General features: G+C 31.9%; 1 protein-coding gene across 2 annotated transcripts in view; it reads left to right on the top strand.

Annotated features, from left to right (window-relative positions):
- The window catches only part of LOC127731138 (cation-dependent mannose-6-phosphate receptor-like), a 28394-nt gene extending 16544 nt beyond the window's left edge, over nt 1-11850 (top strand). The window contains exons 4-8 of one of the 2 annotated variants that reach the window (XM_052240067.1): nt 221-320; nt 2000-2079; nt 3102-3228; nt 7118-7200; nt 7247-11850. In XM_052240067.1, coding sequence (XP_052096027.1) covers nt 221-320; nt 2000-2079; nt 3102-3228; nt 7118-7177 — 367 coding nt within the window. In that variant the 3' untranslated portion in view covers nt 7178-7200; nt 7247-11850. Of the gene's footprint in view, nt 1-220; nt 321-1999; nt 2080-3101; nt 3229-7117 lie in introns of both variants that reach the window. The other variant, XM_052240066.1, reaches the window with a different exon arrangement.
- The last annotated feature ends 10546 nt before the right edge of the window (nt 11851-22396 follow it).

The raw sequence follows: 22396 nt of genomic DNA, 5'->3' as shown, positions 1-22396 counted from the left end.
TATGTGTAATACATGTATGCAAAAAATCAATAGTACTTTATATTTTCCTGGCATTATCATTTACCTCTATAAATAGATGTAATGTAAAGTAAGGTCAAGGGTAATATTTTTGTTCATTGTGATATATGGTAACAAAAATCTTATATGCTTATAGTTTACAATTATTTACCATAATTGTTCACCAAGTTTCCATTTGTAAATTAGCTCAAATATTTTTCAGGACTACAACAATACAAGTTGTATGTGGGGATGGAAATACATTGGAATTTGTCAAAGATAGTAGCCCAAAGCCACCAAAGCCACAACCAGAAGGGATATATGTAAGTGTTTAACAGATTGATTTCAATTTGTTTAAACTCCACAAACAAAGTCTGTCTATCTAACTTTTGAGTCCTTTGTCCTGTTAAAAACAAACTTTGTACATTGAGTATTTCTAGAATAATGTTAACTCAGAAATTTTTGATATTACTCAGTATGTTATGTTTGTTGAGCCATCCTGTGGAAGACCCTAATATGAATATGTGCATATTGTAGGTTTCTTGTCATTAAACAAATCCCAATAGTTATGCCCATTTGAACAAAAACAAAAATATACTTTTCATTATGCCCTTTGTGGATGAAACTCTTCCCATTCATCAGATTCTTATGAAGCTTTGTACATTGAATGATCCAAACATGAATACTGTAAATTCAAAAATTATTGCGAGGTTTTTATTAATGCGAATAATGCGACTGAGTGAATATCACAATAATAAGAACTCGTATTCTGATATCTGATACATACATATATCTGTGAGGCTCCTAATGGGGGTGTCAAAGTAATCACATAATCACAATTTTTTGCCAATATAATCACACAATCTTTAATTATTTTTTTAAACAAGATAATCAAACAAGTGAAACTGTGAGCTACTGCTCACTGATGATACCCCAACCGCCCAATGTAAGTGTTCGGTAAACAGGAAGTTGTTGAGTGATGAATCTGAAAACGCATCACATGGTATAGCTGACTTATATAAACCCTGAAACCAAATTTCAGAAATCCTTGTAATGTAGTTCCTGAGAAAAATGTGACAAAAATTTTCAACTTGGATGTCATGTGTAAAATGATGTAAGTGTACGGTAAATAGGAAGTTGTTGAGTGATGAATCTGAAAACGCATCACACGGTATATATAGCTGACTTATATAAACCCTGAACCCAAATTTCAGAAATCCTTGTAATGTAGTTTCTGAGGAAGATGCCACGAAAAATATTCCTGTTACGGACGGACAGACTGACGGACAGACAGAGGTAGAACAGTATACCCCCACTTTTTTAAAGCGGGGGTATAATTAAACAGTATACCCCTACTTTTTTATAGCGGGGGGTATAAAAATCAAAAATACAGTCCTAGATTATTAAATAATTAAATATTCATGAAATATTTGGTCTGATAATCAAATAATCACTATAAAAACGGCCAAGTAATCACATAATCAAAAACCCCATAAGGAGGCTCATCTGTATGAAGATTTTCCTGAAATCGCAATAATTAATCTCGCATTTTTGTCCATTTTTTAAAATTCGCAATAAATGCACGCAATAATTTCTGAATTTACAGTATGTGAATATAAGCAGGAGATCCTGGTCCATTGTTGCATGATGAATAGTTGATACTGAAAATGCACATTTCATCTTGACCATGCTGTATATAGTCCTTTTGTCCTTTACCACCCCAGTGTTAGCTTTCAAATGCAAATTTTTTACATGGATCAATAGAACATGTCTGACAAATTCTGACCAATTAATATAGTAAAACAGCTAATAATAATTCAAAGCGAATGTACTACTTTAACAGAATAATGGTAAAATATTCAAATGCTGTCATTTTGTTGGATTGTACATGTAAGTGAATCAAAGGAAACAAATGGCAGACACATCAGCTGTTAGATCATCTAAATTAATGCTTCCATTTTATGACTTTAACCAACACAGTTCATGTAACAATATGTTTCAGGTTCTTAAACTAACTACACAGCATGCCTGTGTCAAGGGAGGAAGTGGAGGATTATCAACTGGTTCTGTTATACTACTGATGTAAGTATCTATAAACTAATGATGTATTTATCGAATTATAATTTTCCTTTTTAGAAGCAGATTTCTGTATTCCCTTTTGTTTATTTCTGTAGCACAAGAGAATAAGTTGTGTAATTATAGATTATCGAATGTTATCTCAACGAGATTGATTTTCTCTCTTGAGCAGGTACGGCGAAAGTGAGAAAACAATCGAGTTGAGATGACCAATGATAATCTGTTTATCGCTATTTGACCTATGAAGACGTTGTTAATTTCCTTGACAACAGCATAGTTTCTAGCGATAATTTTCATATCACTCGACTCTGCTGAGAAAGGAAATTATCAGTCAGCAAGATAAAAGGAAAAATTCGTAAAATAGCGATAATGGTAAAGACAGGATACAGTGTGGTAATTCACGACACATTACATGAAATTGGATTAAAACAAAAGTAAACAAACAGTGCTGTTCTTCATCTCAAAACCACAGTAATCAACAGTGAAAAAGGGCTCACATCTAACTGCTATTTCTAAACAGCCCAAGCACTGGTTTGATCAGAATTATTTGCCTTGTGGTTATTGTGTTTTTTAAAAACATGATGCATTGCACAAAAGACAACCTATAATTAATTTTTATAAAAAAATCAAAACAGTATTTTACTATTGTTTTTCAGTAACACATACACTACATTATATATTTGATGTTTTCAAAGATTTTACAAAAAAAGGGTGTGTTAAAAGTACATGTATTTAAAGATTGATTTTATATGATGCCACCTCAAATATATAGTAGTTACCACATGTATTTTTTATAAAAAAGAGGTTTTAAATGTAAGTATTGTGGTGAATGGGTAAATCATTTTAAGGTGAATTAAATAAAACATTATTGATAGAAATTGATATTACTGTTAGAGGAGATTGTTTACATCAAACAGGAAATATAGAAAAATTAGAACTGGTTTCTGCTTTATTGACCATTAAAATTTGATTGTTTATTATTGAGCTCTCTTTCTGATATATATTCTGTACATGTTTTTTTTTTTCAGATTTTTTATACTATTGATAATTTATCTAGTAGGAGGTATACTATTTATGAAATTTATGAGAGGTGCCAGTGGAATAGAAATGGTACCTAACTTAGAACTTTGGAAGGGATTACCTTCATTGATAAAGGTAAGAAGACAACATTTTTTTAGCACTGCATTAATATTCAGAAGAATTTATTTGGATCATAAAATCTATAATTATATCTCTGTGAATTACATAATAAATGACCTGGTGTTATGTATAGAATAGCCTATATTGCTTTTGTAAATATGAAACAGATATCTGTTCATTCTTTGATTGGATATAAGACTGTTTCATTATGACACCATTAAAGTAGACAAAAAATCCCTACAGCCTTTCATAGAATCTACATTGTAAAACATAAGTCAACAAGCTATGTCTGTTTGATAAGTTTTTATTTGCCTTAAGGGCATACGATACAGTAGAGATCCCTCGTTGATTTTTTCTCGAAATTTTGGTAGAAGGTCAATTTCGATGTGTACTTTTGAAATATGCAAAGAAAAATATACCTTCATGACTTACTTTTTCAGATAATTTGGTTCGAAATTTGCATATTTGAAGGGAAAACCCTGAAAGCTCATTAATAAGGACTTTTAAGGAAAGTTACAATACTTTTGAACAAACAGTCATAACTTTACCGGGTTTTTTGTAAAATGTTCCCTTGATCCATGGCATCACCATGCTGTAACAAGTTTAAGGTTAAACCAAATTGTTTCTGAATTTATATTACTATTAGTGAAATAAAGAAATTGACAATATTTTTGCGTCTATTCAGAAGTGCACAAAAAATTCGATCGTTGATTTTTTCTTCAAATTTTGGCTGAGCGTTCTTTAAACATTACTTGGTTGATTGCAAAAGAAAAAGCTGGGGGTCCATGTGCTTGTTTTTTCCAATAAAAGCAATAAACCTTGATTTTTAATGGCAAACGAGACGTTTGCCAATAAGGCGCTAAACCACGTTGAAATAAGTTTTAATCGCAACAACGTTGTGAAATCATTCCCGCCGTTCACGATTACGCTGTCAAGTTATTAATCATCAAAATTTTCAAAGCTGGTTACTCGTAAAATAGCACAAAATATTTGCCAAACCTTTATGAATTGTTACGAAACTTGGATACAAAAAGTATTCTAGTAAATTACTTTAGAAAAGAAATGTTCGGAAACAAAAAAGATAAATCTAATAAAAAAAATTAATTTGCATCTCTGTCCGACATTAGTCCTACAATTCATGTAGACAACACAGCTTGAGCATAATTTTAATTATTCAAAAGGCCCCGACGTGACAAAATATGAAACAATTATAAAGTAAGTGGGATAATATAAAAACAAGGACAGTTGGTATGATTGTCAATGAGACAACTATCAACCATATAGTTCAAATTACGAAGATAAACACAATTAAGGGTCACCGTACGACCTTCAATAAAAACAAAAGCCACACCGTATAGTCAGCTTTAAAAAGCCCCTACATGAAAATGTGAACAATTCAAACAAGAAAACTAACAGCCTACTCTATAGGCATTATATGAACGCAAAACCATATCCACATTAACTCGGGTCAGCTTAGAACTACTCTGAACATGTTTAAAAAGTGAATATTTAGAGCTGTTTCGAGCAAATTCATGTCGTAATTGTCTCAATATAGTCCATTATGGTGTAGTTAAACATTTCATAGGAAGTACAGCAGTCGGTATTAGAGCATGATTCTGTATCAATAGATAAGTTACCTAAGCTTGTCTCCAGGTTTTTTTTTATTACGGTACATATAATTATTGACTTACTTGTCTGTACATGTATTATACCTCCAATCTAGGAGTGGGTGCAACCTTATTGTTTGTCCGTCCGTCCGGTGGTCCAACAAATATTTTGTTTCTTATCTGGGAAACTACCTTACAGAAAGACTTCATATTTGGTCAGCAGCTTAACAGCAATGAGTTGCAACGTTTGAACACTTTTCTGGTCTGTCAGATACCTCATACTTCGATTTTCTCTCTCTCATAATATGTTCATAGGGATATGCTTAGCACATCAACGGGTGCGTTTTTGTTTTTGGTCTATCATACTGGGCTTATAACCATGTCTTTTTAACTGACAGTTCTTCTTCATACACATATATATTCCACTGGGTTAAACTCTAAAAATGTCGTTAAACTTATTTAAAATGTACTTATTCAAAGTCAGAACAGTATAGGCGTTTGTCTTTATTTATCATGTTATTTTGTCATTTTGTTGATAGTCTCTATTAAATTTATCTGTACAATTCTCCATACGATTTAGAGTTTGCCAAATGGTGTAGATATTATATATTGTTCAAGACTGTACGTTGATATCTAAATTACTTATTGGTCTTCTTGTGCAGTTGGGTTTCTGTCTCATCGACGTATTATTATTTACATATCTTTTATTCATTTCCTATATGAAATAAAACACATACAAAATTATGAATGTGGATTTGATTTTTTTCACATTTCAAGTTAATACTGTTAACTTCATTATTAATGAATAAATATAACAGTTCTCGTGATATGGCCGATTTTCTTAGCAGGTACTTTTTTTCAAATTCGCGCAACCGGATTTATGACGTCAGTGGATTTTCCGCAAATGTGACTACATTTAAAGCGACGTCGCGAAATGCAATCGTTCTTATAAGAAACATCGCGAAATTACAGGGTTCTGATTAACAACATCGCGAAAACAACACTAAAAGTTTTGAAACATTATTATCTGCCCCTGCTACTGTATTGTATGCCCATAAACTGCTTCACTTGAACTATGATGGATAGTTGTCTCCTTTGCAATTATACAACACATCCTTATTTTATATTATTCATTTATTCTTCACAAGAAGCTTGGACTTGTTGAAGACAATGTAACAAGCAACTGATGGAAATAAAGAAATTTTAAAAAGAAAAAAAAAAACTTTTTTAAAAATTGTCAATTTTCTGGAAATCTTGTGTCCTGGTAGGTATTTCTTCTACATGAAGAAATCTTGAAGGAAATCATGATATAATATGTACCAGATGTTTACAATAATACCGCCTTTTTAGGGTCTTCAAATGGTACCGATAATTACATTTTGGAAGTCTACACATTACCATTTAGCTGAAATTGATAAATTTTCAGTGACGTTGCACACTTCAAGGTTTTTTTGGGTCAAGATTGCATTCATGCAATCAAAACCCTTATGGGACTGGCTTGATATTTTCTAGACCTTATCACGCCTTATCACTACTTTTGAGAGCAGAAAGACATAGCATATTGAACACAACATTCTATAGTCCTATTCATGTACATTTCAAGAAACTAATCAATGAAATATATACTCAGGTATTTAAGTTACACAATGATGTGTATGCATATCACCATACTTGTCAACCAATTTGCATAAAACTTTGGTGAATTGTTCATATCTATTGATGTGAGCTCCCTTTCGTTTTTTATAAAATTTAGATTTTACGTTTCTGAGTTTATTCATTAAAAAAAGGGGGATTTTCCAGTTTTCTGACAATAACTCAAAAATGCTTTCAGCAGTTCTCATGAAACTTTGGAGAATTGTTTATATCTATTGATGTAAGCTCCCTTTCAATTTTTAACAAATTTCTGATATGACATTGAGAAGTTATTGAACTTTATTCGTAAAAAATGTGACGGGCATATCATGCGCTCATGGCGCAGCTGTTTATTAAGATTGGAGTTATCTTCCTTTGTCCATAATTGTAGTTGAAAATGCCAAAAATTATGGACAAAGGATGATATATTTCCAATTCATAGGCTTCCAATGCTTAATACAATGGTGTATTTTATTTTAATTCTTACTGCAAAATGAATGCAATGTTTGCCCTGAAGTGCTCACAAACACTTTGATTATCATACTCTTTTAAACATTTTATATTGTATTCATGTTAATGCAGGAAAGTTATATGTGACTTATCCACCAAATTGAATTGAAGTAAATTATCTGGATTTGACCAAAGGCTTATAATTTTATTTACAGGATGGATTTGTGTTTGTAAGCAAAGGATGTAAGGCAAATACAACATACTCACAAATCTGATGGTGGATAGCAGCTGTACTATGGTTCAGTTTATCATAAGATCTGATGGTGGATAGCAGCTGTACTAAGGTTCAATTAATCAAAAGATCTGGTGGTGGATGAATGGATACCATTAACATGTAGATCTGATACATATCAGCTGACATTTAGATCTCTGACAGTTAGTCAAAGACTTCTTATCTGTTTGGTCTGTTTATTTAAAAATGATTTCTTTAGATTTTACTCAAGCTTTCCTTTAGATTTAATTTGAATTATTCATTTAGATTTAACTTTGTTGCAGTCACCTTACTTTCTTAAAAATCTTCCTTCAGAATAATTTTAACTGAAGTGAGGAAGATAATTTTGAATTAATTCGAAATGTGAAGAAAAAAATGTTCTCTCTATTTTGTTATACTCAGGGTTTTTTTTTATTGCTGATAAATACAAATGAATTTATAATGTGAGTTTTGGGGAAAAAAATAGATAGCTTGATATGTCTAAATATAAATGATACATTCCAGTGTTTATAAAGGTTCTTGTATAAATGTGTTTGGAAATGAATTTGAAGTGAATGAGAGTAGGTCATATTGTAGAGGTGTATATATGTCTATTAAGTGAATACTACTTTATTGGATAATTAGATATATGAGATATAAGACTAGATCGTTTAGCTGTAATTATTGTTCAGAGATGTGGTAAATTATTACAAATTTTCATATGATTAGTTGAGTAATCAGATAGAGAAAAATATATAATTATAGGAGTTATATTTTAGATGCCCTTTAAAGCCAGCGTGAGCTGGAACAGTATACAATTGTAGGACTTGTGTTATATTTTAGATGCCCTTTAAAGCCAGCGTGAGCTGTTGCCATCATGTTGTGTTTACATATTTTAGATGCCCTTTAAAGCCAGTATGAGCTGTTGTCATCATATTGTGTTTACTAATACTATTATTTTTCATCTATTAACTTTCAGTAACATTTTCGTCTACTCTTCTTATTAACTCTTTGGACAAATTGTTCCAACATGGCAACAATAATACATTGAAGTCCATACATAAAAGTTACTTATTTTGTTCTGATCATGGCTTCCTGGTAAAGTTTTTGATGTAATAAATCAATTATTTTACATCTACTCCACTGAAACAACACTGCCATATTGTAATATTTACTTGAAAAAAACTCTTTAATTTCCTTCATAATTATGTGTCATAGATGGCAATAATTATGTGTCATAGATGGCAGTAATTATTTCATACAGATTCAGAATGAATCTCGTATTCATCCTCTTCTCTGAAATTACTTGACTTATGTTGGAACCAAATTTGATAGGAATATTGGAAGGAAGTTCCTTCATTACATTTCAGAGTTCTGATTTTGTGAAAAATATTATCATTAGAGGCAATTAGCAAATTTTCAAGTTGCCTCTTCTCTGAAGCTACAAGGTCAAATCTAGGAATTAAGAAAAACCTTAAGCAAAGACTTAAAATAAATATAATCCATGTATGCATGATATTTATTGATTGCATGTGTGAATAGTATGATATATGTATATTTTGTTTTACTACAGAAGTCTGTATATTTTAAGTTATAGTTTATGTGCCTGTGTCATTGTTGAAGGAAAGACTTAAAAGGTATTACTTTTCAGGCCATAGCAATAATGCTTAGATTGCAAATATGTTGAAGTCTTATTTTGGCTTTCAGTTCTATTACCCATTTTTAGCTCATATGGTTCATAAGGATAATGTGAACCATTGTCATATCTTTGCATTTGTCCAATGTTGTTCCTCTTTGAAAATAAAAAAAAATCTTCTCCACTGAAACAACTAGGCCAATTGACTAACATCTCCCCTTAATAATATGTTTTCTTGCATATTCAGAAGATTTCTGACAGAAGTGTGAAAGATTTTTTAAGACAAAACCCTTTTTAGCTCTACTGGCCCATTAATTTGCATCTGTCGTGGTAGTCCACAGCCTATTTTCAAAGATCTCCTCTGACACAACTGAACCCATTTCAACTAACTTTGTGAAGAATGATACTTTATATATTAAGGTCAACAACCATCACATATGGTATAAGTAAAACACACTTAACAGTGGATTGATTAATGCTATTTCAATCAGCCTTCCAAAATTCTTTAGTACGGGAAAACTAGATTTATTCCAATTCTACTCCCGGTGACTCATGTTTAGCAGAATACACTTACACTGCTGTTGAGCAGATAAACCTTCTTTTTTGTCTTCATTCGCATTTCAAAATCAAACATGTATTGTTGTGACAAAATAATTGAAATAAAATGATTTCTAAATAAATTGTATTGCACAATTTTATTTTATCTTGTAAATAACGTGATTCATTTCTAAATGCATATTGGTATGACATAAAGTGATGTTAAAATTATTAGAATTATACTAAAAACAAGAATGTGTCCATAGTACACGGATGCCCCACTCGCACTATCATTTTCTATGTTCAGTGGACTGTGAAATTGGTGTAAAAACTCTAATTTGGCATTAAATTAGAAAGATCATATCATAGGGAACATGTGTACTAAGTTTCAAGTTGATTGGACTTCAACTTCATCAAAAACTACCTTGACCAAAAAGTTGAACCTGAAGCGGGACAGACGGACGAACGGACAACGGACGGACGAACGAATGGACGCACAGACCGAAACTATAATGCCCATCTACTATATATCGTAGGTGGGGCATACAAATTAACATATTTTCATCCCGCATCCCTCTGTTTAGGGTGAATGCTTCCAGTTTCTCTAATAGTTCTCCAAGATCCACAGTCTTTGATCTAGGGAAATTTCTACCATGAGCTTTGAAATTAATCTAAAATATAATGCATGTAATAAAAATTTATGTACCATATAATAGTTAAAACTTTGCATAACAGCTTTTGCAGGTGTATATGAATAATGGCTGTGACTATTATTTTTTTTTTATTGTCAGTTTTCCTATCGAAGGTCGGTGGTTTTCTCTGGGCACTATGGCTTCCTCCACCAATAAAAACTGGCCGCCACGAAATAGCCCAAAAGTGGTGCTTAAAAGTGGCGTTAAAACACCAAAAATCAAATCAATCTGTCTTGTTTTCTATCTTCTTTATCATGGTTATACGTCAATCTTTTTCAAAAGTAGTGTTTTGTCATTTGACAATGCATGAAAATAGGATATATTATAATAAAGATTATGAATTACTTAATATTGTTAAACGTTATCTAGGATATCTTTGTTAACATATATCTTTGATAGCTTTTTACATCAGACTGAAGAACGTCCTTTGATTACATTTTGCCGTATTCTCATGTTTAAATACTTTTTGTTTCACTTGGAGACATTTAAAGATGTCAAATATGCAATACCATTTTATTTTATTTTTACACATATATAATGTGTATATCTGAGCTGCATGTGCATTTGTCATTGTATTTTGATAACTATTTCTATATCAACATGCATTAGAGTATACATTGTACTTTCATGTGATAAGTCAAATAATGATTGTTTATATGAATGATTTCGTGTTTATTTTTTTGTTTAATTTATATATCAATCTGTGTTTTAATATCAAGGAGCACAAAAAATCAATCAAAAAGAGAATTCTGTTTCATTAATTCTCCTTTAAACATTAGTTATACACGGCTATAATTACACAAATATAATAGCTTAATTGATTTATAAACATACCTCACCTTCTTTATGTTCTTTTCTGTGTGTATAAAGTTCTGTGTGTTGATAAGACGATTTTGAATTTTATGACCTAGTTCCTCTCACAGGCGCTCCCACTGATATCAAATTCAACGTAATACAAAACAGAGTGCGGTTGAGTGATATAATTGTCAATTATAGCATGTGTTAAGTGTATGAATAAAAGGAGAGTTGTTTATATAAAGATAGAATATGTGCAACACATAATAATGTGCATCAGATTTAAATAAATATCAGAGATAATTTATGATATATTAATGAATTTCGGATAAACATGCACTGACCACAATTGTTTTAGACGCAAGAGACGCAAAACATTGTTTCATAACACACCAATATTAAATCTATCAATAAAAACTATGTTCAATTATAATAATCAAAATTTGTCACAAACGACCAGATGGTGTGTAAATTTTACAACAGAATTACGATACACAATATTAGAAAACGTATTACTAAGGTCAGTTTTAAAAGTATTACTTGCATACGTTAAAATGATGTTTTAATTACGAAATAATTTACGTAAAAAGAATACCATCAGAACAACGTCATTATAACGTATTTGTAAAATTCAATTACGTAAATGTAACTTTTATTATACGTTTGAAATACGTAAAGTTCGACATTATATAAACGTCATTACAACGTATTCTCAAAAGCCCATTACGTAAATATTACGTAAAAATATGTTATGTTTTACGTTACCAAACCTCAACGACGTCAAACTAAGGTAAAGTCAGCAGTTACTTATACATATGACCAAATTATTATGTCATGCTTACATTATGTGTTTCCTGGGCATGTTGTAATGTGGTGCTATGTATACAATTTGTTTGCTAAATCTTCTATATTTTTTTGTTTGTTTTGGTGTTGATAATTTATTTTTATATATGTATGTTGACAAATTAACTACTGTACATAAACTGAACTCTGAACTAAAAGTTATCTTTATTTTATTTATAAAAAGGAAATGAATAATCACTTTTGTTCTTTAGTGCCACTGGAATTAATTGCCATACTGAGGAATATGAGGAGGAAGGTTATTTATATGACTGTCTATAATACATTGTAGGTAAATTAGAGCTTTACCGGTTGAAGCTCCCAGGCTCATTTTCTTTCCCCTTGATTTGTATCTTACCAAATGATTTATGTCATTTGAACATCGGTAAACTACTGTTACCTCTAATGCAATGTCTTCATTGACCCTTTTCTCATCATCAAAGGTCAAGGTTACTTAAAGGTATACTCACTGCTGGAAAAGCAGATGTTGGTATTATGCGAGTTCATCTGTGAATGTTCCTCTTTATAGTCCTGTTATTAATGTTTTACATGATGATTATGATATTCTCCAATGTTCTTGATGATTATGATATTCTCCAATGTTTTACATGATATTATGATATTCTCCAATGTTCTTGATGATTATGATATTCTCCAATGTTTCTGATGATTATGATATTCTCCAGTGTTCTTGATGATTATGATATTCTCCAATGTTTTTGATGATTATGATATTCTCCAATGTTCTTGATGATTATGATATTCTCCAATGTTTTACATGATGATTATGATATTCTCCAATGTTCTTGATGATTATGATATTCTCCAATGTTCTTGATGATTATGATATTCTCCAGTGTTCTTGATGATTATGATATTCTCCAGTGTTCTTGATGATTATGATATTCTTCAGTGTTTTTGATGATTATGATATTCTCCAATGTTCTTGATGATTATGATATTCTCAATGATTTTTTATAAAATCCAAAAGCTATTTATAGCCTAGAGGGGGTGGACAGGGGGGGCACCCTTCTCCCACCTCCCGCCCCCCTATCTCCTACCTCCCACTTTTAGAATCTTTTTTTCTCTCCCACCTATTTTTTGTCTCCCACCTCCCGCAGCCCTTCCTCCCACCTCCCTCAAAAGCTGTCCACCCCCTCAGCCTAGTGAAAAAATACTAAATTACAAACTGCAGATGTTAATTGTCAGTCCTTTTGTTGATGACATGTTTTCCAAATTTCTTTCATCAAATTTGTTATTACTTAGTTATATTTTCATAACAAATTTAAATCTGAACAACTGTGAATTAAGAATTACAGAAGGACAGACATGGATAACAATATAAGCCAGTGGCAGTGGCATACACAATAAAGAGATGTGGCATGATTGTCAATGAGACAACTATCCAGCATAGAACAAATAACAAGGATGTTAAATACTACAACAATTTTCACCTTACCCTGATCTTGTTTTTATGATAAGGTCAGTTTCTGATACACTTAAAGTAATACCTGACCTTGGCAACATTTGCATTGTTTACTGATCATAATAAGTTAAGTGATTAGCTCAGTTTCTCAAGTACTATAGGTCAACTCTTTTTAGTCTATATAACCACTGTTATATGTAGCAACCAAAGGTTTACCACATTGGCTCAGGAATCTAATTTTAGAAAATAATGTGCTCTATGCTCAATGAAAACCCTGGGTATGGATCACATTATGTTCTAGAACAAAATTCTTGAGCCTCTCTGTGTTTATGGGCCTTAACCTCATGTTCAAGATGTGCTGAGTTTGTGTGGTCAATAGAATCATTGTAAAGTATACATGTCCATCTGGATGGGTTTACCTGACTTAAACCTCATTAAACCCCACACTTCCAAGTAGTATGGGTGTATAGTTTTTACCTATCTGTCATTCAGTCGGTCCGTCAGTCAATCTGTGTCATTCATTACTGGATACTAACTCAATTACTTTATATAAAATTGCAGCCTTACTTGGTTATATGGTCATATATAAAGAAAGGAAGATTCCTATTTAGGTTGAAGTCTCTAGGTCTGATGTCAAGACCATAGTTTAACACGAAAAAGATACAGGTATTTGAGCAGAAAGCTGGTTTCTAGGTGCTAAATCAAATATCTTATATCCTATTGCAACCTTAATTTTTAATATGGTCACATTTATTGAAAGAAAGATCCCTACTGATATTGAGGTTATTATGTCTAATGTCAAGGTCAAAATTAAGAAAAATATACCCCATTTTGTGCAGAAAAGTGGTTTTTGGATTCTAAATTAAATTAAATTGGATTTCAACCTTACTGGGATTTAGTCATATATACATTGTACTGAGGGGAGGATGCCTATTGATTTTGAGGTCACTACAGTTAATGTCAAGGTCAAACTTACTAAATAGACCAAATTTGTAGAAGAAAAGTGATTTACTAATGTAAAATCAAATATGTTTTTTTTTTTTATCATTTTACATCCTTACCTGAATATATATTTCACATAATAAGAAGATGACCCCTATTGATATTGAGGTCACTACATTTAAAGTAGAGGTCAAGATCATAGTTACTAGAGAGTGGTTCCTAAATGCCAAATCAAATACTATAATTAATACCAATCCCTAAGGGTAAGGTAATGGTTGCATTAACGTAAAATAGAACAAAATTTGTGTAGAAAAAATGGTTTGGATGCTAAATCAAATATTTTCTATTGGATTGCAACCTTAATACCGGTCACTTAAGATAAGATTTTCAGATCGCCACTACATCTTATGTCAAGGTCATATATAGTTACTATAAAATGTATTTGTTTTAGAGAATTTTTTACTTTCTCAAATCGTAATATAAAGAATCGTACCTGCTTGAAAAGTGCATAGAAAGGAAAGTATATATGAGTTTACTGGAACACTTTCTTTAATTGTTATGGTTCATAGAACAATGTTAGGTGGTTATTTTAAGACATCGAATAAATCGGTATACCGTGAGTACTTTACAACACGAAAATAAAAAAATACGTAGAGGGAAATATATTGACAATATATTGACAATGACTAAAAAACCTGATGAAAAGTCAATGTCGAGTGTCAAATATCTGGCCTCTACACAAAACTTCCCAAATGACAAAAAGTGTCCGGATATACCAAAACGACAACCTCTAGAGGATCCTGACTTCCTGGACATATTAACAAGTGGCATGGTAACACTATTTTTTGTCGAGCCTGCGACTTTTGTCGCAGAAAGCTCGACATAGGGATAGTGATCCGGTGGCGGCGGTGGCGTTAGCTAACTTCTTAAAAGCTTTATATTTTGGAAGCTAGAAGACCTGGATGCTTCATACTTTGTATATAGATGCCTTATGTTACGAAGTTTCCGTCTGTCATATGTCCATTGTCCTTGACCTCATTTTCATGGTTCAGTGACTACTTGAAAAAAAATCAACATTTTTTGTATTGTTAATTTCTTTCTTATTATGAGTAATAGGATAACTATATTTAGTATGTGCGTACCTTGCAGGGTCCTCATGCCCGTCAGACAATTTTCATTTGACCTCGACCTCATTTAATGGATCAGTAAACAAGGTTAAGTTTTCGTGGTCAAGTCCATATATCAGATACTATAAGCAGTAGGTCTACTATATTTGGTATATGGAATGATTGTAAGGTGTACATGTCCAACTGGTAGGTGTCATCTGACCTTGACCTCATTTAATGGTTCAGTGGTCAAAGTTAAGTTTTTGAGTTTTGGTCTCTTTTTTTAATACTATATGCAATAGGTCAACTATAAATGGTGTATGGAAATATTTTATGATGTACATGTCAGTCTCACAGGTTTTATTTGACCTTGACCTCATTTTCACAGTTCATTTCTCAGTGTTACGTTTTTGTGTTTTGGTCTGTTTTTCTTCAACTATAAGCAATAGATCAACTATATTTGATGTATGGAAGGATTGTAAGGTGTATATGTCTGTCTGGCAGGTATCATCTGACCTTGACCTCATTTTCATGGTTCATTGGTCAATGTTAAGTTTTCATGGTTAAGTTTGTTTCTTAGATACTATAAGCAATAGGTCAACTATATTTAATGCCTAAATTGATTGTAAGGTGTACATGTCTGTCTGGCATGGTTCATCTGACCTTGACCTCATTTTCATGGTTCACTGGTCAATGTTAAGTTTTCTTGTTTAAGACTGTTTCTTAGAAACAATAAGCAATAGGTCAACTATGTTTGGTTTATTGAATGATTGTAAGGTGTACATGTATTTCTCGTTTGGTTTATCTGACCTTGACCTCATTTTCTTGGATCATGTTAAGTTTATGTGTTACTTGTAGTAAAGCTTTGTATTTAGGACTATCAACAGAAAATCAATGGTATAGTAAAGAAGGCGAGACATTTCAGCGTGTGCACTCTTGTTTAATTCTAATCCCCATCTTTTTAAACTTGATATTGTGATAATAAAAAGTACGTATTTATTTTTTTAAACTCTCAAAAACCTGTTGTGTTTGTACCTGCTGACAAAGCAGCCATCAATTAACATTGTCGTTTATTGAAATATCAGTATACTGAAATACTAAAGTTTGAGATCACAAAGTCGTGTACATTCATGTCTATAACTTCAACCAGAGACGTATCAGCTTCATGCAACTGATGATAACGTGGTGGAACACGGTTCAACAATGATTGAACAGAAAACTGTTCCTGACCATCAATATGGCACCCTCACGGAATAAACTGTAAGGTGTTTTTTTTTTCGTATAATAGGAGTGTCATATGGAACTATTATACTAAAACTCACTAAATTCACGGGAACGTTTGATAAAAATTTCTACCTTTTTCCAGTAAATGTTTCTGTACATCAGACTTGTGGTATTACAACCATAATAATGAACTAATTTGGAGTTGGCTTTAAACTAGAATACAGCGAGAACTCTCAGATCGGTAATTTGCGAGTTTGTCCTTTTGTTGTGATTGCTTGTACGCCACAGTGCCGATCTGACAAGTCAAGCTTTTTCCAAATGATTTTTATAGCCGTTTTGTTCTTATGGTGTGCTGTTACACCACTGTCCTAGGTTCAAGTGCCTAGGTTAGGGGAGTGTTAAGCGATCACAATCATATTTGGACATATTTAACCTCATCACATTCTTTATTTGTCTGTCCCAAATCAGAAGCCTTTAGTTCAGTGGTTGTCTTTAGTTGATGTCTACCATTTTTGTTGTTCGTCTATTGTTTCAGTAGTGTAATAGGTAATGTTTACTTCCCTTTAAATTACCAGTCATTATTTTAGTAATTAACTGTTTATTTATTTGCATGATAATAAAAGACAAAAAGAAAAAACACCTTGCAAAATCCTTTAATTTTACTTTCAGATATATTGGTGATGTCCTATCACTGAATAACCCATGCAGCCAGTACTTGCATCTCATATATCCCAGTGAACTTGAAATTAAGGATACTACTGATCCAAGAAGGACTGCGTCATACCTTGATCTTTTCCTCAATATTGACACAGATAGACGACTTCACAATAAAGTCTATGACAAACGGGATGATTTCAACTTCCCAATTATCAATTTCCCATTTCTCAGCAGTATTAACATACCCTCTGCTCCTTCGTATGGTGTTTACATATCTCAATTGATACGTTATACTCGTGCATGTTCACACTATACTGACTTCATATACAAGAGTGTGCACCTTACGCAGAAACTGCTCCAACAGAGTTATGAGGAGGAAAGATTAAAAATGACACTCCGTAAATTTTATGGACACCATCACGAATTGGTTGATCTATACGATGTGTCTGTTTCTAAACTAACTAATGACATTTTTACCACGTCTTAGATTGTAGTTTAGCATCTATGTCGTCTGTCTGCTAAGTACCGAACGTGACCTATTCCCGAATATGACTGTTATACCGAGTGTGAATTTGCATTTTTATACGACGTGTCTCGGTATTTTGTACATTCAACATTCATGTATTTATTTTTGATGTTTCTGTTATGGTCTCTGTTTGATAATCTATTATGTCTTATCGTTTGTAGTCCAAATAATTATAACATTGCCTTTCCATACCATCATTATCATGAAAATTGTCTGGACGAATATTGTGAAAATAATTGTATAAAGTTCGAGATTGCATGTAAGTTACGTAAGCGCGTCACTGTTTTTGATATCCTGTGTTTTTTTTCTTTAATGGAATATGTTCGTTGTTGTTCTGGTTTGCATGTTGTGTCGACTATTATATTATTTGTTTGTGCGTTTCTCTGTTATGAATGTTCTTGCGTGTGTTTGTGCTGTATTTCTGTCACGTAGTGTTTTAGCAATATTTTTTAACATTGTCATAATGCGGGAGGTTTGGCATGCCATGAAACCAGGTTCAACCCACCATTTTATCTTAAAATGTCCTGTACCAAGTCAGGAATATGGAAGTTGTTATCAAATAGTTCGTTTCTATGTGTGTTGGTGTTTGTTTTTGTTGCACTTCGGTGTTCCTATTGTTCCTTTGTTTTCCTCTTATAGTTGATGTGTTTCCCTCGGTTTTGGTTTGTAACCCGGATTTGTTTTCTCTCAATCGATGTATGACTTATGAACACCGGTATACTACTGTTGTCTTTATTTACAACATATGAATGCATCAAATAATAATCTTTCTTTCAAATCTTCCAGTCTATGACAATATTTTAACATTGATAAAATTATAGTAAAATAAATAGGAAATCTTCCAAGCTCTGACATCACAGCTATGTTACTGGACTTTCTGTTTACACCAAGAATATATTTCGTAAATTTATTTTGAGCTTTTTCAGAAGAATCCTGACCAAAAACTTTTTCTAATATATAATCATTGGTTTTTTTACATGCAGCTGGATTCAGTACGAAACGTTCCCCATATTTCACTGCCATATAATAATATGGGTTTAATTGTATGATCGTAAAGATGTAAAAATGTGGCAATACTAGGGTTAGATGATGACAAGCAACTCTGTAGCTTAAAACATGCTTTTAAAGATTTGTTGTATAATTCATCTTTACACTGCTTGAATATACCACTAGACATGCTAGATGTAAATGTGATTCCAAGATATCTTTTTAATTTTGCACATCCAATCTCTTTACCTCCAAAATATAAACAACATTTTAAAAACTTTCCTGGTTTGTTAAAAATTATACTTTTTGTCTTTTTTAGATTAACATCAAAACACTAGTCTAAACAATATGCATGTAACATATTAATTCTCTTTTGCAAGCCTTAATTCCTGTGTTTCTGAAAATATCACTACATCATCAGCATACCTTCATGAATCACTTTATCAAAAGCCTGTTTAAAATCTACAAAACAGGCAAATAGTTTACCCCCCTTTTACTAATATATTAATCAATAATGGTTTTTAAAACAAAAACATGATCAGATGGTCTACATTTTTTTGAAAATCCAATTTGACATGGATTAGTCAATGATTCTTTTATCAAAAAATGATCAAGTCTGTTATTCAAAACGGAGTTAAATAATTTACCAACACAAGAATTAATGGCAATGCCACAATAATTATCTGTTTTACTTGGATCACCAGACTTAAAAACAGCAGATAAATAAACTGATGACCACTGCATCGGATATATGCCAGATGAAAATACATGGTTTAAAAGTTTCTGAATTAAGGGATTTAGAACTAAACTTCCCGCCTTTAGCATCTCATTAGGTATACCATCCAGACCTGAGGCTTTTCCACATTTGAGTTTAGATATTGGTTCAAATATTTCTTTAGCAGAGAATCTATAATCTAATTCACAGAAGGTTTTATTTTTTTCCATATGTTCTTTTTAGATTTAATTTCTTTAATTCTTGTCTCACTCATTGAAGGAGATTTATTCAAAACTGAAAATGATTAAACCAGGTTTCTGGTTCTACTGATTTTTCTTTACTATCTGTAGACTCCTTCAAAGAATTAATAAGTTTCCAGTATTGTTTTGGATCAGAATCTCTTAAATTATCAAAACTTTAATTTACCAACACAAGAATTAATGGCAATGCCACGATAACTATCTGTTTTACTTGGATTTATTCAAAACTGAAAATGATTAAACCAGGTTTCTGGTTCTACTGATTTTTCTTTACTATCATCTGTAGACTCCTTCAAAGAATTAATAAGTTTCCAGTATTGTTTTGGATCAGAATCTCTTAAATTATCAAAACTATTTAGGATAGACTGTTTAAATGTGCGCATTTTATATTTACGCAATTTATTATATTCTCTGAAGCATTTATAGTATGAACCTCTGATGATAGGATCAAACGGAAATTTTGACAATAATTCACCTTTTGATACTAGAGTTTTCCTCTTTACACCTAAATCAGAATCAAACCATTTACAATTAGGTCTTCTTTTTTTAGATGATTTATTGTGAAAAATATTTGCCTTTGAAGCAGCAACATTTATAATATTCAAAAAATCAGAAACTGCTCTCTCCGAATCTTCATTATTATAATCATGATTCATAAAATTACTTAAAAGAGTTTTGCAAACAGGGTGGCAAAGTGCATCTTGAAATTTACTGGTTGATGATTTTGTCCACTTATAACCACCTGGAAATGCATGCATTTTAAATTTATTAACAGATAAATAAAGGCAACAGTAGTATACCGGTGTCCAAAGTCATAAATCGATTGAGAGAAAACAAATCCGGGTTACAAACTAAAACCGAGGGAAACACATCAACTATAAGAGGAAAACAAAGAAACAATAGGAACACTGAAGTGCAACAAAAACAAACGCCAACATACATAGAAACGAACTATTTGATAACAGCTGCCATATTCCTGACTTGGTACAGGACATTTAAAGAAAATTGGTGGGTTGAACCTGGTTTTATGGCTAGCCAAACCTCCCGCTTTTATGACAATGTTAAAAAATATCGCTAAAATGACAACACTACGTGACAGAAATACAGCGTAAACACACGCAAGAACACTCATCACAGAGAAACGCACAAACAAATAATATAATAATCGACACAACACTGATGCAAACCGCAGAAAAACAAGGAACATCTTCCATCAACGACAGACACCACAGGACATCGAAAACAGTGACGCACTTACGTAACGAACATGCAATCTCGAACTGTAAACAATTACATATTTTTAATGTTAATACATGGTACTCTAGTATAGATTATATTCAGAAATAGATTAAATTACCAAATTTTGACCGATCAATTGGTACTTTATGTAAGTATGTTAAAAATAAACTATGTGAAAGTTACTTAACATTTTGGAATAGACTGAAGTATCAAACAATTAACTCAGAAAAAGGGAAGCTTGGTACTTATTTTTCTATAAAAGATTGTTTTTAAAAAAGAAAAATATTTAGAACTACAGAATTTTAAAAAAAGACAATCAATTTGTAAATTAAGAATAGGCTCTCACTCTTTCAAAATTGAGTCAGACAGATATTCAAAAAAACATAAAGATAGATCTGAGCGTCTTTGTTTAAATTGCTCACTTGGTAAAGTTGAGGATGAGCTTCATTTTTTATTAGAATGCCCACTTTATGATATCAAAAGAGAAGATTTTTTTAAATACATTTCTAACTTTTGTTATAATTATAAAAACTTAAATAAATCTTCCAAATTTTTATGACTCTTGACACAAGAAAATGTATCTCTTATGGAAAAAATGGGCTGTTATATTGGAGAGTGTTTTGAATTAAGATCAGGTATGAATATTGATACTAATGCTAGTAAATAATTTGAGAATGAATGCATATAATGTAATTTTATTATTTTATTGTGCATTCACATATTGTTGTTGGCTCTGATTCTGACCAATGCTAATATTATTAATACTAAATATACATTTACATGTACACTGTGATGTTTATTGTTGTAATTGTCAATTATGTCAATCAATTGTAACTGATTTTATGCCCTATAATGGACCTGTAATTTGGGAAATAAAAATATTCTATATTCTATTCTATTCTATTCTATTCCAAGTTAAAAATAAAATAAGTGTTGTCTTTTTAATATACTACATATTCTATTCCAATGGTTAGAACTGCAATCCCGTGCTCTTTCCCCCGAATGCGACCTACCTAATTAGACTTATCACCGGTTTTGTACTAACATGAGCAACACAACGGGTGTCACATTGGGAGCAGGATCTGCTCACCCTGAGATCACCACCAGTTTTTGGTTTGGTTCGTGTTGCTCAGTCTTTAGTTTTCTATATTGTGTTTTGTGTACTGTTGTTTGTCTGCTTGTCTGTTTCTTTTTTAGCCATGGCGTTGTCCGTTGACTTATGAGTTTGAATGTTCCTTTGATATCTTTCGCCTCTCTTTTAGTATAATAAGTCCCAGATTGATCCAAGTTTGTGACGAAGAAATCGAATGCTTGAAATTAAAAGTTATTAAGCAAATCCGTTGTTTAATGTTCATCAAAAAGAATTGAAAAATATGACCGTGTTTACACCACAAAACTCTCTGAGTACAGACAAACATGTGCACCTGGAAAAGTGTTAAGCCATGGCAGGAACTAGGTAAATAAAATTTGAATGCATTTTATGTTTCAGAAAATTAAACACTTACCTGGAATTTGAGATTTATTTTTTTTAGCCTGCAGAAGGTTCACCACTCATTGACATAGTTTAAACAGTCTAGATCACCTATGTCAATGTGCAGATATCTACCTATTATCCAGTTAATCAATACAATTCGCTATAATTATTTACATAGGGGAACATCT

Source organism: Mytilus californianus, unplaced genomic scaffold (assembly GCF_021869535.1).
Source record: "Mytilus californianus isolate M0D057914Y unplaced genomic scaffold, xbMytCali1.0.p SCAF_2, whole genome shotgun sequence".
In the NCBI taxonomy this organism is placed as follows: Eukaryota; Metazoa; Mollusca; class Bivalvia; order Mytilida; family Mytilidae; genus Mytilus; species Mytilus californianus.
This window is presented reverse-complemented; position numbering and strand designations above follow the sequence as displayed.